A 15,575-nucleotide genomic window follows, 5' to 3' on the forward strand; every position below is an offset into this window, starting at 1 on the left:
AATTTCAAATACATGTTGTTTTTAATGAACTTTGAAACATCTATAAAAAGTATTGTTAGAATATTTTTCCGAGTGAAAAGTTTTTCTCATATTCATTCGAATCCGGTAGATAGGAACCGGTTCTCATCCATACGAAACAACTATGTCTAGCATCGTATTATATCCAGCTTTCTACGAATATAAAAATGTACAATCATAAGATTAATACCAGTTTTTTTAGCCGGTGCCTTCGGCACCTCGGGGCGTAAAATAAAATTAAAACCAAGTTTGGTTTTAATCTTATAATGGTGAATTTTTATATCCGTGGAATGCTGTTTATAATACGATGCGATAAATAACTATTCTATTTGATAACAAAACCGACCCAAGACTTGTACAAGGCTTTCTAAAAGGAAAACTTTGACTATTAAAAAGACAAATATAATATTTGGTTCCAAAGGGCTCAAAAAAATTACCAATATTCGGCATAAAGACCCCCTCCCCCCTCATGGTTAGAAGCGCAACTTTACATCTATAGTCAATATGGACATGACTATGTCACGAAAGAATAAAACTGTAAAATATGGTTAGCTTATCATTGCTGCGCTTCTGAGGTACATAATTAATATTAAGACGACATTAAGGATCTTAATTTTACCTGGTGGTAGGCAGAAATGGCGGGAACATTCAGAGTGGTCACATTATCTAGCCTATCATTACACCCGTCACAAGATTCCTCTGGACTAAACCTATATATAAACAGAGGTGTCACATTATCTAGCCTATCATTACACCCACCACAAGATTCCTATGGACTAAACCTATATTAAAAAGTTTTAAGTCAGTTGGGACTTTTTACTATCTACGTAGCTCCTAAATTTATACCTATAAATAAAGTTTATGACGATTCTAATGGTATGACGATTCTAATGGTATGGAATTTCTACTTTTAAAACAAGCCGCACAATTTGAATTTTAAGAATGGCGCATTTTTGCACACCCTTTAAATTGGTCAAGGTCCCTTGATCCTTAAAAATTAGGCACTAAAAAAAAACGGTGCCTAAAAAAAAAAAAACACTGTAGAATGCCTACCTATATTATTTGAATTTAATATAATCTAATCAATGAATAAAATACTTACCTAAATATTTTCCTAGTTCTGTATGAGATAGTTCCATTCTCATGCCAGGTTATGTTTTGTTTTAACCATTCTTGTCTAATAGAAAAAAAAAATTTTCAGCAGGGATCTTAAGGGATAAGACAATCCATGTACAATGTAAATCCTCGATAGGGATAATAAAAAATAACCATTCTGACCAGTGTTGCGGAACCGGAGCCGGGAGCCGCCATATTTTGCTGGAGACAGAGCCGTAGTTTTCGTTAAAAAGCGGCTCCGGCTCCGGACTAGATAAATAAAGAGATTTTTTTATAAATTATAATTTGGTAACTCTGTTTTGTCATGTGCAAATGCCCCTATTATGTTTTTCAAGTCCATTTTTATCAAAAGTTAAACTTTTAAACCTTCAAAAGTTAAAAATAGATGTGGGAAAAAAATGTTTTTTCTTGATTTTAGGTCGGAGCCGGAGCCGCACTAAAATCAAACGGCTCCGCAACGCTGATTCTGACTATCAAAAATATTGATTGAAAAGCTTGAACACTTGTAGTTTGAAATCAAACAATCAATACTGAACAAAAGTACCCAAAGTTTTAGAGCCAATGAATGCGATAAAAAGATTATAAAACTTTGGTACCACTCTAATTTACGGCCCTTTGACCCTTCCCTCCATTGAATTATTATAAAATACAAATATGAATCCTAATCTCCAAAAATGTCTCAGATTGTCGTCCCTCGTCATGCTCAAGAGCCTTTAACTCTTTAATTTTAACTTGAAAAAAGGTGGTAATTTTTTTTTTCGCGTATTTTCCGTTACCGTTTAGTCAAATGCGTTTATTAAGTCAAACTGTTCTTGATAATGACCATTTCATATATATAAACATTAGGTTACACATATTTTATTGAATATACGCGAAAATAGTTGCCCCCTTTGTAGGAATTGAAAAATGGTGAGGTGATTCCTACCTGTATGTATAAGGTCCAACTTCTTTCAGCAGAGGCTTTTCCTTGCCAGCAAAAAATTCTTCAGGGTTTGTAAAGTTCCAGAAATAAACCTGCATATTCATAAAAATTCAATATTATTTTTTTTATTGGTACATTAAATTGTAAGCATAAAGATAGAGTGTAGGTTATTATCCAAAAACATGATGCTACCATTTTGAAAAAATCCTAATAAAAAGCCTTAGTGCAGGTGCTTTCCTTTAAAGTGCCTATAGAGCACTGTAAAATAATTATTTTCCCTTTTTATCAAATAAGGAGGGAGGGGGTTTCAGTGTTTTTCTTTAATTGGAAGTTATTGAGTGGCAAGGTAATGTAGTTATTAATTGCATCGTGTTATAGACAGCTTTCCGCAGATACTTAAATTAAGAATTATATGATTAAAAGTAAAACCAGATTTATTGAACCACGTGGGGCCAAAAGTCAGGGCTAACAAAACTGATATTAGTTTAATTTAATATTAGTTGAAAATTTTTTAGTATGGCTGTTCACTGGTTCTAATCCAGTGGATATTCAGCGGTTTTGAAGCCATACTGGAAATAATAGTTTACTGCCTAGTTACCTTAAAATGTGGCGAGATTGGCGGGTCCTCCCAGAGGTCAAAGGTCTCCGAGTTTCTGGACAAGGTCAACTTGTTTAGCACAATACTCCTGAAATTAATGTTTAGTATTTAAATTGTGTAGGTTCGTTTGTTTGTTATCCACGTTTCTCTGAAAATTTCAGGGACAGAGAGGACATTACTGACTATAAATTATACTGGTACTTAGATTAAGTCTTGATTGGTTCGTTCAAACTGGCAGTGCAGTGTTAACACATACTAACCAAAAATTTAACATACAGAAGGGGTAATTTTGTTTGATATCATCAGCTGTCTTAAGATCCCACATCGGCATCATATTTTGGCTCACCAATTTCTTAAAAAGTGCGCGAAAAGATGCAAAAGCTTTTACGATAAAATAGTTTAATAAAGGGGGAGAGGAACTTTTTAGAGATCCCTTAAAATTAAATGCTAAAAATTCATACCTAATAGCTTCCTATAAACAGGTAAAGTAAACTCAATTTTAATAAAGAGATTTTGAAACCCCATTAAGATCATAATTTTAAATGTTCCACAAAGAATTGAATACTATGTTTTAAAACAATTTTTGTATTGATATTAATACTTGAGACATAAAAATGTTAGTGCTATTTTTTAAGTTACGCTTTTTATCCATTAAGTCTACACGTGATTTTAAAGTTGTGATGTCATCCAGGTTTTAGTTTTGTTGCTTTTAACAACCAAAAAATTAAATATATCATGTATATTAGACCAACAATTTTAAAGCTTTGAATTTAATATGAGTCTTTTGATTTTTAAAATTTGTGAATGGCTAAACTTTTAAATTTTGCTAATGTATAATATTGTCTGAATTGCAACAACATTCTTACTGGTAACATTTTTTTACAGTATACAATTTCCAACCGCTGTTAATCTTCTTAAGAGATAAAAGGCTGACATTAATATTCTGAACCAAACTGCACTTCATCTCTTCAGAAATTTCAAGAAAAAAAGGATGACCACAACCATAAAAATAAAGCTATGAAACGGTAGGACAAACGAACATTAACACTTGTAAAGTGTCAGAACTAAATAATCAGAATATAAATGTATAAAAGTCGAAAAAAAATTTAAGTAAATTAGGGTTGGGCCGGATATCCGTTCATTTTTAATATCTGGCCGGATACCAGATATTTAAATTATCCGGATACTGGATATCCAGCTGATTTTTAATACCGGATATCCGGTTATTCGGCCAGATATTCGATAATTTGCCGGATATCGAACGTTGGCCAGATATTCGGCCGGAACCGGATATCCGACATTATAAATCAGTGGGATATCCGGTATCCGGCCAAAAAAGTATCTAGCCTAACCCTAAAGTAAATTTGTTGAAAAACTGCCTAATTGTATATTGTGAAGGACATACTTACATTTTTAGGACTTGATTATAGACTTCTCTTATAACTTTGTACCTTGGTGAATAGGAATCGGTATTCCAAAAATCATATTAATAGGATATATTTACCACACAAAAAATTGTGTTAAAAATCAAAATATTTTAAATGGGCGTACAGACTTTCTGGTAACGATTATAGAGTTGCTACGTTTCCTAAATCGTTCCTAACTGTTTTATGAATCATCATACAAAGTTTGAAATCAATAGGACTATTTTAACATATCTAAATTAACGAACCGTTCTAAAAGGGATTACTTAAAAATTTTAGGACACCTTAGCTGTTCAGAAAAGCAGTATCTAGGTCCAATTAATGTTGACTGAAAGTAGGTTTATATTTTTCAGTGATTAGGCTTAAAAATGATAGAAAACATATATGTACAGATTGCCTCATTAAGAACCATAATATATTTGTGGTAATACGACACCCATACGGACAGGCCGTTTACAGAGTTGCTTCGCTGTGACTTATGATAAGCAAACCCCCCGCACTAATCCTATTATATCACTATCCATCTCATGACCGCTGTTAACCCCGCACCCAGCGGTCAAACTAGCCTGCCTAAATGTGGGGAGGGGACTTGAACATGCAACTATCACGAGTCCCTCATGCGCTTATATAATCGGGAGGCACTGCCTCCCCTTTTACCACCGTTGCCCCCACAGCCTGTCTACCGTCGGGCGCTAAGCCCTAGCGCCCCACACCCCCTTCAAACCTAACCATTGTTATATTTTGTTGTATATATATAGTAAACATAACTTGTAAATATTATTCAGTTTAAATATATAATTTCTGTATGATTGAATCCTGCTTGTTTGTTTGGTAGAATACTTAAAGGCTAGGGCTCGTTGAATCCGAACTCGTTACCCCGTGGGCCGAGTACGCTCGGCTTACCAGAACTTGGTGTCAGCGTGTTTCAATCGAGCCTTACAGAAACTAGCCTATTCTACCTCCGATTGGACCCTTTGGCAAGTAAGGGGACAATCAGCCGCCAACTGACCCGTGAGACGGCCTTTTTAGGTCGAATTTCCATCATTTTGAACGCAATATGTGGGCCTCTGGCCTACGGCAAGCAGATTTAGCCTGCTAAAAGCGCCAGTTAAGACGCTTTTTCCGTGTCGTGTAGGAGTAGCGCTAGGTGCGCAGCCACGGCAATCGGATAATTTAGCTCAGACGGCTACAAAACTGAGTCTAAATTGGCAAGTGTAGCTGGGACAAGCCCCAGGACACCCAGGCCAAACCTACGAGACAGACAGCTGTGTGCTGGTCTCCCTGAGAAGGCAATGTGTGGCTGCGAAGCTTCAGCACACAAGTAAGCCCTACCACTGCGACGGATAGCAGATTTTGAGCCACAGGCACGGCAGGACGGGACATTCCCTGCCGCTGCCTCCCAGGATTCGAACCCGAGGCGCTGCAGGACGGGCCATTCCCTGCCGCCATTTTTCGGGATTCGAACCAGCGGCGCTGTAGGACGGGTCATTCCCTACCGCCGTCACCTCTCTGAACCTTGCAGGACGGACATTCCCTGCTGCCAGTGCTTCCAGAATCACACCTAGAGCTCCTAGTGATAACAACACAGCATTGTGTATAAATGTCAACCAAGTGATAAAAATAAATATAAAATTGTTGACCAAGTGATAATTAATAAGCTCTAGTGATTCGAAGCTACAGTCTAAGCCACCATGGTAAGCGATACCACCATAGCTGCGGTGCGGCCACCACCAAAGTTTCTGCCAACCCCAGCCGAACGAGAGGCCCCCTTGTCTCAAGGGCAGGACCTCCACTTCCCCTGCCATGTCAGGGTGAGGTTTCCTACTCCTGACCCTGCCCAGCATGTACAGGTTGATGCCATGATTGATTCTGGCAACCGTGTACCAGGGTCTGCTGTAATTTCTGAGCACCTCATGCACGCGATGGGCGTGCAACGCATGTTGATTCCGGACAACACCCAGATCCTGACTGCTAATGAGGAAGGCCAGCCCCTCCAGGTAATCGGAAAATTAAAAGAGTTATATATGGCAGTTTCACACACTCTTATACTCCATCTATACCACGTGACTGTGGTCCGGAATCTCTCACACCCTCTGAACCTAGGAGGGTATTTTCTCAAGGAGTTCGGAACTAGGCTCTGTTTCGACATGCAACCACCTTGCTTGTGGGTGCGTGGGGAGTTTATCCCACTCCGTGGCGTCCCCATTGACCGGGAGACAGCCGAGAGAGAGCTAAGCTATGAGGGGCCTCTGCCAGGCCCCCTGCCTGAGCAGCCGCGTGTGGTTGAGAAAGGCACACACTGGGTGGACGCTGAGCTCAACGCACACAAGGGAGCCAACCTGCTAGCCATGGGGTTGCCCCCAGTGCCCAAGGTGCCAAGGGAGAGCCTGCCAACAACGTTTCCTGAGATTGCCAGCCCTCCAGAACCAATCTTCTCCGCCGACATTTTTATCAACGGCCAGCCGTGTCCACCTGGCCCCCTCTACCTGGGACCTCCAGCCAGTCCACCAGCCAAGCCCGAGTCCAGACCCGTCAAGTCGCGGTCTGATGTACCCGGAGCCACACTCAACTCTCAGGCCCCAGCCTCTCCCGGCGCCGTGCCCGTCAAGTCGCAGCCGGACGCCCACGGAGCCAAAGCTGGACCCAGCACTTTGGCCTCTCCCAGCGCCGAGCCCGTCAAATCGTGGCCGGACGCCCCCGGAGCCACGCCTGGCTCCGGCACGTCAGCCCCTCCAGAAGCCGAGCCCGTCAAGTCGCGGCCGGTGGGTCCCGGAGCCAAGGCTGACCCCTCACCAGCCACGTATAGGCTAAGCGCTGTCACTCCAACTGACGGTCAACCACCCCAGCTCCGCACAGCCAAGCGGGTGGTCCTGCCTGGCCGCGGGGTTATGGCGGTCCCTGTTGAGCTAGTAGGCCATCGCACCAAGGATGCCATTCAACTAGCTGCCCCAGAACAGAGGTTTGGGGAGGACCTTGTTATTCCAGAGGGCCTGTATGCCCACAGGCCTGGCTCTGCCACTGTGTTCAGAGTACTGGTGGTCAATGAGGGGGAGGTGCCCCTCTTGCTGGATGCTGGCCTCCCAGTGGCAGGGGAGCTGGTCAAACCTGACATTTTAGAGGTCTCTGATACGCCTCCCCCGCGTCTCCACTCGTTCCAAGAACCTGCTGAGCCTATAGACATGCAAGAGTTGTGGGAGGCCCTGGAGATGGAAGACAATGAGTTCCTACGCAAGGACCCCTTGCTCAAGAAGGAGGTCTGGACTACGTTGTCAGAGTACAGGGACGTCTTCTCCAATTCTACCCCCGGCTGCACAGATGTGGTTGAGTTGCAGCTGCGCCTCAAGCCAGGGACCCAGCCGATCCGCCAGAGATTTAGGGATCTGAACCCGCGGCAAGAGGCTGAACTGGAGAAACAACTGGACACCTGGCTACAGGAAGGAGTCATAGAGCCGTCGGACTCCGCCTGGAGCAGCCCCCTGGTGCCCATCAAGAAGAAGGACGGGAGCACCCGCTGGGCTGTCGACTACAGGGCCCTCAACAAGTGTCTGGAGCTGGACAGCTACCCCCTGCCTAGGATCCAGCAATTGGTGGAACGAGCTGGCGGGCACCGTGTCTACAGTGCTTTAGACGCGGTGGCCGCATACTACACCATCCGTGTGTCTGAGGATAGCCGGCCCTGCACCGCCTTCACCACCCCCAGGGGCTTGTATCAATGGAAAAGGATGCCCTTTGGCCTGGCTACGGCACCGTCTGTCTATTCCAGGTTTATTGCAGGGGTCCTAAACCCACTAGGCACAGCCAACCTCCAGTCATACCTTGACGACGTCCTGACCTTCCATCAGGATACCTGGGCCCACCTGGCCAGGCTCCGAGAGGTCTTGGAAGCCCACCGCAGGGGAGGGATCCGCCTCAAGCCAGCCAAGACCAAGTTGTTCCGGTCCAAGGTGGATTATCTGGGTCACACCCTCAGCCGTGAGGGGATAGCCATGCAAGAGGACTATATTGACCGCATCTTGGACTGGCCAGCCCCTAGCACCCCCAAGGATTTGCTGGCGTTGCTGGGCTTCTTTGGGTACTACCGCCTGTTCATCCCAGAGTATGCAGACCTCACCTACGAGATGAATCGGCAGAAGACGGCCAAGGCCCTAACCTGGACGCCTGAGATGGAAGCCCAGCTGCTGCAACTCAAGGACAAGTTCCGCCAGGCCCCCATCCGAGCGCCGCCCAGGTTTGATTTACCAGCAGTGTTCCAGCTCACCACAGATTTCAGCAGCCGCGCCATCTCTGCCATACTGAGTCAATGCCAGGAGGGCAAGGAGAGGCTGATTGCCGCCGTGGGGCGCAAGACAACCGACCCTGAGACGCGCTACCCGTCCTGGAAGGGAGAGATGGCCGCCATTATCTATGGGATCCGAAAATTCCACGGCATCTTGTCCTACCGCAGCTTCCAGATCAACACTGATTCCTCTGCCCTGCTACAGATGAAATCACTGAACACATCCACAGGGATGGTGGCCCGCTGGCAGGAGGAGCTAGCGGCCCTAGACTTTACCGTCTGCCACAGGCCTGGCACCCAGAATACCAACGCCGACGCCCTCAGCCGCCGGGAAGATGCCAACATGCCAACGGCTAGCGCCGAAGAATTAGCAGAGCAGGCTGAGTATATCCACAACCTTGGCCAGCCAGGGGAGGCCGCAGCTAGCCGACCTCCTGCCGCCCGACTGGATTCAGCTAGAGTATTGGAAGCCCAGACACAGGACCCCCTCCTGCTCCGTGTCCGCCAATGGGTGGCTGATGGCAAGGCCCCAACCAAGGCTGAGCTGCGTGGCAAGGAACGAGACGAGCAGCAGTACGCCAGCCGCTTCCCAGCCCTGGGGCTTGACGAGCACGGCTGCCTCACCACCACTGACCAGACTCTGACAGGAGAGAGGACAAGATACCTGCTGCCTTCGGCCCTCCAGCAGGACGCGTTCTTCCTAGCTCATGGGACCCCCATGGCTGGGCACTTTGGGATGGACGCAACTATCGCCCGCGTTGCCATGCACTTCTGGTGGCCCAACCTGGCCCGTGACGTCCGCCTGATGGTACAAACCTGCCCTGAGTGTGTCCAGAAAGTTACCAAGGAGAGGCTGAAGCAGGGGATCCACGTGCCCTCCCGCCAGGGGTATCCACAGCAAGTCCTATTCATCGACCTGGTGGGGCCACTGCCAGAGACCCCAGCTGGGAACCGCTACATCCTCACCTGCCAAGATGGATTCAGCCGATTTGTCAGCCTCTACGCCATCCCCAACAAGCGCACCCTCACGGTGGCTGAGGCCCTGTTGCACCGCCACCTGGCCACGTTCGGATGCCCCCTGAAGATCCATTCCGACAATGGAATGGAATTTACCGGCCAGGTATTCCAGGAACTGGCCTCTCGGCTCGAGATTGGCCTGACACATCCACCACCCTACAACCCGCAGTCCAACCGAGTGGAGAGGTTTCATAGGACGCTCAACACAGGCATGCGCCTGTTCCTAGACAGAGACGATAACAACTGGGAGCCACACCTGCCTGCCATCGCCTTTGCCTACAACACCAAGGCCTGCAGATCCACTGGTGTGACCCCGTTCCTGGCCTTCTTTGGGAGAGAGGCCAAACTACCGGTGGACATGGTGCTACGGCTGCCAGAGACCGAATATGCTTCAGTTCCAGCCAACGTCCAAGCTCTGTTGCAGCGCTACTATGCAGTTTATGATGCCATCCAGCAGAAGGAGGAGGGAGCCATCAGGAGGAGCGCGGCAGCTTACGAAGGCACGGCCAAGTATGAGGTTGGAGACTTGGTCTGGTACCTGGCCCCCCGCCTGGTGCCAGGGAAGGCAGCCAAGATTACCAAGAGATGGACTGGCCCCTGGAAAGTAGTGAGGAAAGCTACAGAAGTCCATTATGTCATTAAACCTGCCTCTCCAGTAGCCAGGATCTCAGAAGTTACCGCGCATGTAGGCCGACTGCGCAAATACACTGGAGATGTGACTGCCCACCAGATCCCAGAAGACATCCAAGTTGACGTGGACGGCGACGAGGATGCCACCGAGCTGCCAGTTGGAGCGGCGGCGCCCGCAGCTAGCAACCCAGGAGAGTTCCCAGTGCACCAGCCAGCCGCAGCCGCCCCACAGCCTAGCGGCCAAGATCGTGACCCAGTGGAGGAAAACCTGCAGGAGCAGCCCAACGAACCACCGCCGCCGCCGCCCGCTCCAGAGCCACTCAGAGATGCCATCTGGAACCCTGACGCAGACATGGAGAACCTGCCAGCCAGCAGCGAGCCTGTAGGAGAAGAGCCAGCCACTGCGATGGAAGAGGCCGCCCCAGAAGAAGAAGAAGCCATGTGCCCCCTGCTGATGACAGCCATCCCCATCCGGGTAGGAGCTAGGAGGCCAAGCAACCTGAATCAAGCAGGCGCCCCCATGGAATTCTATGCGCCCTTTGCCATCACCATTCCACCCTTAGGAACCATCAGAGCCTGCCTAGGCCTCCGTGTCCAGCTACCAGCCGCGACAGAACTGATCCTGCAGACGAGGCAAAATTTCCAGCGGCGAGGACTGGCCGTTGCCAACCCACGCCTAGAAGCCAACCAGGAGCTGACAATGCTGATCACCAACCACAGTCAGACCGAGCAACGAGTGTCCCAGGGAGCCTGTGTAGCCCGAGCTGTCCTCCATCGAGCTGTGCCCCAAGAACTGCCTGTCCGGCGCATGAGCCGGCTGTCGTATCCCCAGGTTCAAGGCCTGGTGGCTCAGGAGCCACGCAACCCTTGAAGGGGAGGTTGTGGTAATACGACACCCATACGGACAGGCTGTTTACAGAGTTGCTTCGCTGTGACTTATGATAAGCAAACCCCCCGCACTAATCCTATTATATCACTATCCATCTCATGACCGCTGTTAACCCCGCACCCAGCGGTCAAACTAGCCTGCCTAAATGTGGGGAGGGGACTTGAACATGCAACTATCACGAGTCCCTCATGCGCTTATATAATCGGGAGGCACTGCCTCCCCTTTTACCACCGTTGCCCCCACAGCCTGTCTACCGTCGGGCGCTAAGCCCTAGCGCCCCACACCCCCTTCAAACCTAACCATTGTTATATTTTGTTGTATATATATAGTAAACATAACTTGTAAATATTATTCAGTTTAAATATATAATTTCTGTATGATTGAATCCTGCTTGTTTGTTTGGTAGAATACTTAAAGGCTAGGGCTCGTTGAATCCGAACTCGTTACCCCGTGGGCCGAGTACGCTCGGCTTACCAGATATTCAGCCAATTTAAAGTGTCGATTTTATTGACCTAGTATAGGGGCCCGATTAATCTAATCTTATAATAAAAATATCAAATAAGGTTTTGAAAATATTTTTTTCAACATAACACAACCATCATCTCTGTAGAATTTAGCCAACTAAGCTAAAGCAAGACTTTGAATTTTGATAAAACTGCCAAACAAAAACTTTAGTTACCTACTAGGTACCTACAAAAAATGATTATCCAAGATAATTCTATATAAAAAAATCTTTAAACATTAAAATTAATTTTTTTTCATATCCTATTATAAAAAGCAGTAAGCCCTTTTTTTATCTGTAGCGAAGGATCTTGCTAACTGCTATATAAACCGATATGGTTCTGCTTTAAAGTTAAGCTCGTTATATGTCCAGGGAAGGTTATTAATTATTTTTTTTGAGGGGGGGGGGAGGATATCTATTCTTCACCCACCGAATAAAAGATGACCTACAAAGGGGGGGGGGGGGGGGGCGAAAGTGACACTTTTTGAAACCAAAACTAAAAGTCAACAAAGGAACTCAACTAATAAAAGAGTTACAGGTCTGACATTTTGCATGGCAGTTGCTTTATAGGGGTAAAATATGGAACTGTGAAGAAACGGCGGCGCAACCACCGAAAACCGCCGTTTCCCGCCGAATTTTTTTTTGCCTTTTCTCGACGGTTGCGACGCCGTTTCTTCACAGTTCCATATTGTACCCCTATAAAGCAACTGCCATGCAAAATGTCAGACCTGTAACTCTTTTTTTAGTTGAGTTCCTTTGACTTTTAGTTTTGGTTTCAAAAAGTGTCACTTTCGCCCCCCCCTTTGTTTAGTACTTTTTCTTTTTAAAACTCAAATTGAAATGAGAGGGGCCGTCCACCCCTTAAGTGCCACTTGAGGCGTAGTCGCTAGTGTTTTCATATTTTTTAATATTGTATAAAAATTGTTGTTTTAAGAGAAAGTGTAAAGGGGTTAGCGAAGAATATCAGTATTTTATTCTTTCAGCACTCCAGTTAAAGGGAAAGCATTCATCTTAAACATCTTTGCTTCAAAATTGGTAGTAAGCTGCAAGGAGGGAGGGGACATTGGGCAGTGTATTACACTATTCCCCTATTAAGTTTTATAATAATGTTTTCTTATTCGTTGGTTTAACATTCTTTGGGACCTTTATTGAATTTTAATGGGTTGGTTCAGATGAGTGTCAAAACGTTTTTTTCAACAACTAATTATAATCTGCAGATGGGGTAATTTTGTGTATCATAATTTGGGATGTAAACTAATTTGTCTTATCCCTTTAGATTTCTGGGTAAGCTGTGTATTTGTACATCCAGAAAGGTCTTTGTAAAACAACTAAAGAAGTGTTTAGAGAGCTTTTTATTGGTTCTAGTCTCTAGATACTTAGTAGAGGATTTTTGTCATTCAATTAAAAAAATATCAAACACTTTGATAAGGTTCAACAAACATAAATTAAGATAAGATATTATTTGACTTCAATGCAGATAATTAGGGGATAAGACAATGGACGATATAATGTTGTACATCCCCAATGATGAGGTTGTTAAGCAAGACTACTTCCTTTGTAGATTAAATCATTGGTTGAAAAGTTAGGATACTACTAGTTTGACACCAACGAATGAGAGAACATCATTGTAAAACTTTGGGTACTATTCCAATATTCCTTCCTTCCCTGCTATAATTCAATATTTACATACGTAGCACACATAAAACATTATAATTCAACCATAAATCCTTGTAAAGTAACAGGATGAGTGTTTTTCTCTGTGTCTGTGCGTCTGTACCGAAGGATCTCGCTAACCGCTGAACCGATCAGGTTCTCCATAACAGGGTAGCTTCTTATAAGTTATGGGAAAGTTTAAAACTATTTTAGGGGAGGATACTACCACCCTCCCAAGATAAATCGACCCTATAAAGAATTACCCAACTCCAAAATAAAAGAAAATCAAGTGCTCTTAAAGGCCTCTAGGGGCGTAGCCGCTAGTTATAAAAATAAAGTTAGGAGTATCCTTTCTAAGTAGACTGGGAATAAATTGTAAGTTATATGTATAAAATGTATAAGAAAAGTTCTTACTTGGGTAAACATACAATGTTACTAATATTTCACTCAGTACTAGCGGCTACGCTCCTGGACACTCCTAGGGGCAATTGAGGAAGGTAGGGGACTCCAACTTTCAATTGTAGTTTTAAAAAAGAAAGAACACAATACCTTCATAAAATAGCTATAAACCTGCCCTTTGCCAATATCAAGTTTAAGTAACTCATATTTCAGATTTAAAATAAAAAATTTGCTGTTTTTAAAAAGTTTCTTTTAACCCTGACCTAGAATAATAAAATATAAGCTCTAACTCTAACACCAACCAGCTGATTTATTACAACCAAGGGGGGGGGGAAGTTTGTACACTTATAGGAAATGAAATTCAGTACCAAAGTTTGGGAGGGACGTATGGGCTTGTTTTTAAAGTTATCAACCTAATTCTTTTTGTAGGCTCTCTTATATGACTTGATATACACGGAAAACTTTGAAAATTGAATTTCGGTACTTTCCTTCTAGGGGCTTGTGGAGCAAAAGACCCCCCAAAACACTAAAAATATGAGTTCTGACCTTATTTTTAAAGATATCGACCTGATTTTTTCTTTATAATACTTTTTTAACATACCCGAATCAACGAACCATTACAGATTTCATTTTGGGACTTTCCTTCTAGGGGCTTGTGGAGCAAGAGACCCCCAAAACACAAAAATATGAGTACTGGGCTTATTTTTGAAGATATCGACCTGATTTTTTTTATAATACTTTTTTAACTTAACCGAATTAACGAACCATTACAGATTTCATTTTGGGACTTTCCTCTTAGAAGCTTTTGGAGCAAGAGACCCCCAAAACACAAAAATATGAGTACTGGGCTTATTTTTGAAGATATCAACCTGCTTTTTTTATATAAAAATAATATTTAAACATAACCGAATCTACGAACCATTACAGATTTCATTTTGGGACTTTCCTTCTAGGGGCTTGTAGAGCAAGAGACCCCCAAAAATCATAGAAATATGAGTTGTGGGCTTCTTTTTTAAGATATCAACCTGATTTTTTATATAAAAATACTATTTTAACAAAACCGAATCTACGAACCATTACAGATTTCATTTTGGGACTTTCCTTCTACGGGCTTGTGGAGCAAAAGACCCCAAAAACACTAAAAATATGAGTTCACTGCTTATTTTTTAAGATATCAACCTGATTTTTTATATAAAAATACTTTTTTACTTAACCGAATTAACAAACCATTACAGATTTCATTTTGGGACTTTCCTCTTAGGGGCTTTTGGAGCAAGAGACCCCCAAAACACAAAAATATGAGTACTGGGCTTATTTTTGAAGATATCAACCTGCTTTTTTTTATATAAAAATAATATTTAAACATAACCGAATCTACGAACCATTACAGATTTCATATTGGGACTTTCCTTCTAGGGGCTTGTGGAGCAAGAGACCCCCAAAAATCATAAAAATTTGAGTTGTAGGCTTCTCTTTTAAGATATCAACCTTATTTTTTTATATAATAAAAAAATACTATTTTAACATAACCGAATGTACAAACCATTACAGATTTCATTTTGGGACTTTCCTTCTACGGGCTTGTGGAGCAAAAGATCCCAAAAACACTAAAAATATGAGTTCTGAGCTTATTTTTAAAGATATCAACCTGATTTTTTATATAAAAATACTATTTTAACATAACCAAATCTACGAACCATTACAGATTTCATTTTGAGACTTTCCTTCTAGGGGCTTGTGGAGCAAAAGACCCCAAAAACACTAAAAATATGAGTTCTGACCTTATTTTTAAATTTATCAACCTGATTTTTTTAGGAACACTTTTTTAACATAACCAAACTAAGAAACCATTACAGAGATATTGAGCTGATTTTTTTCATGAAAACTTTTTTCACATGTTTGAACTAGGTAGCCACTAATAGTTTCATTTTGGCACTTTCCTTTTAGGGGAAAGTAGGGTAAAACACCTCCAAAACAAAATAAATTGAGTTCTCAGGTTATCTTAAAAAATAAGCTCAGAACTCATATTTTTTGGGGGTCTTTTGCTCCACAAGCCCCTAGAAGGAAAGTCCTAAAATGAAATCCTTAATGGTTTCTTAGTTCGGTTATGTTAAAAAAGTATTATTTTAAA

General features: G+C 43.6%; 1 protein-coding gene across 14 annotated transcripts in view; it reads right to left on the reverse strand.

Annotated features, from left to right (window-relative positions):
• Positions 1-15,575, reverse strand: part of LOC145334560 (lysosome membrane protein 2-like) — a 104,373-nt gene that overhangs the window by 22,993 nt on the left and 65,805 nt on the right. For all 14 annotated transcript variants that reach the window (XM_080180047.1, XM_080180046.1, XM_080180048.1 and 11 more), the window contains exons 5-8: positions 2,655-2,742; positions 2,060-2,148; positions 1,121-1,195; positions 638-728 (exon numbers count right to left, since the gene is read on the reverse strand). In XM_080180047.1, the coding sequence (XP_080036173.1) occupies positions 638-728; positions 1,121-1,195; positions 2,060-2,148; positions 2,655-2,742 (343 nt within the window). The remainder of the gene's footprint in view (positions 1-637; positions 729-1,120; positions 1,196-2,059; positions 2,149-2,654; positions 2,743-15,575) is intronic.

The sequence above is a fragment of the Acartia tonsa genome, chromosome 12, assembly GCF_053477335.1.
Source record: "Acartia tonsa isolate MP-2025a chromosome 12, ASM5347733v1, whole genome shotgun sequence".
Classification (NCBI taxonomy): Eukaryota; Metazoa; Arthropoda; class Copepoda; order Calanoida; family Acartiidae; genus Acartia; species Acartia tonsa.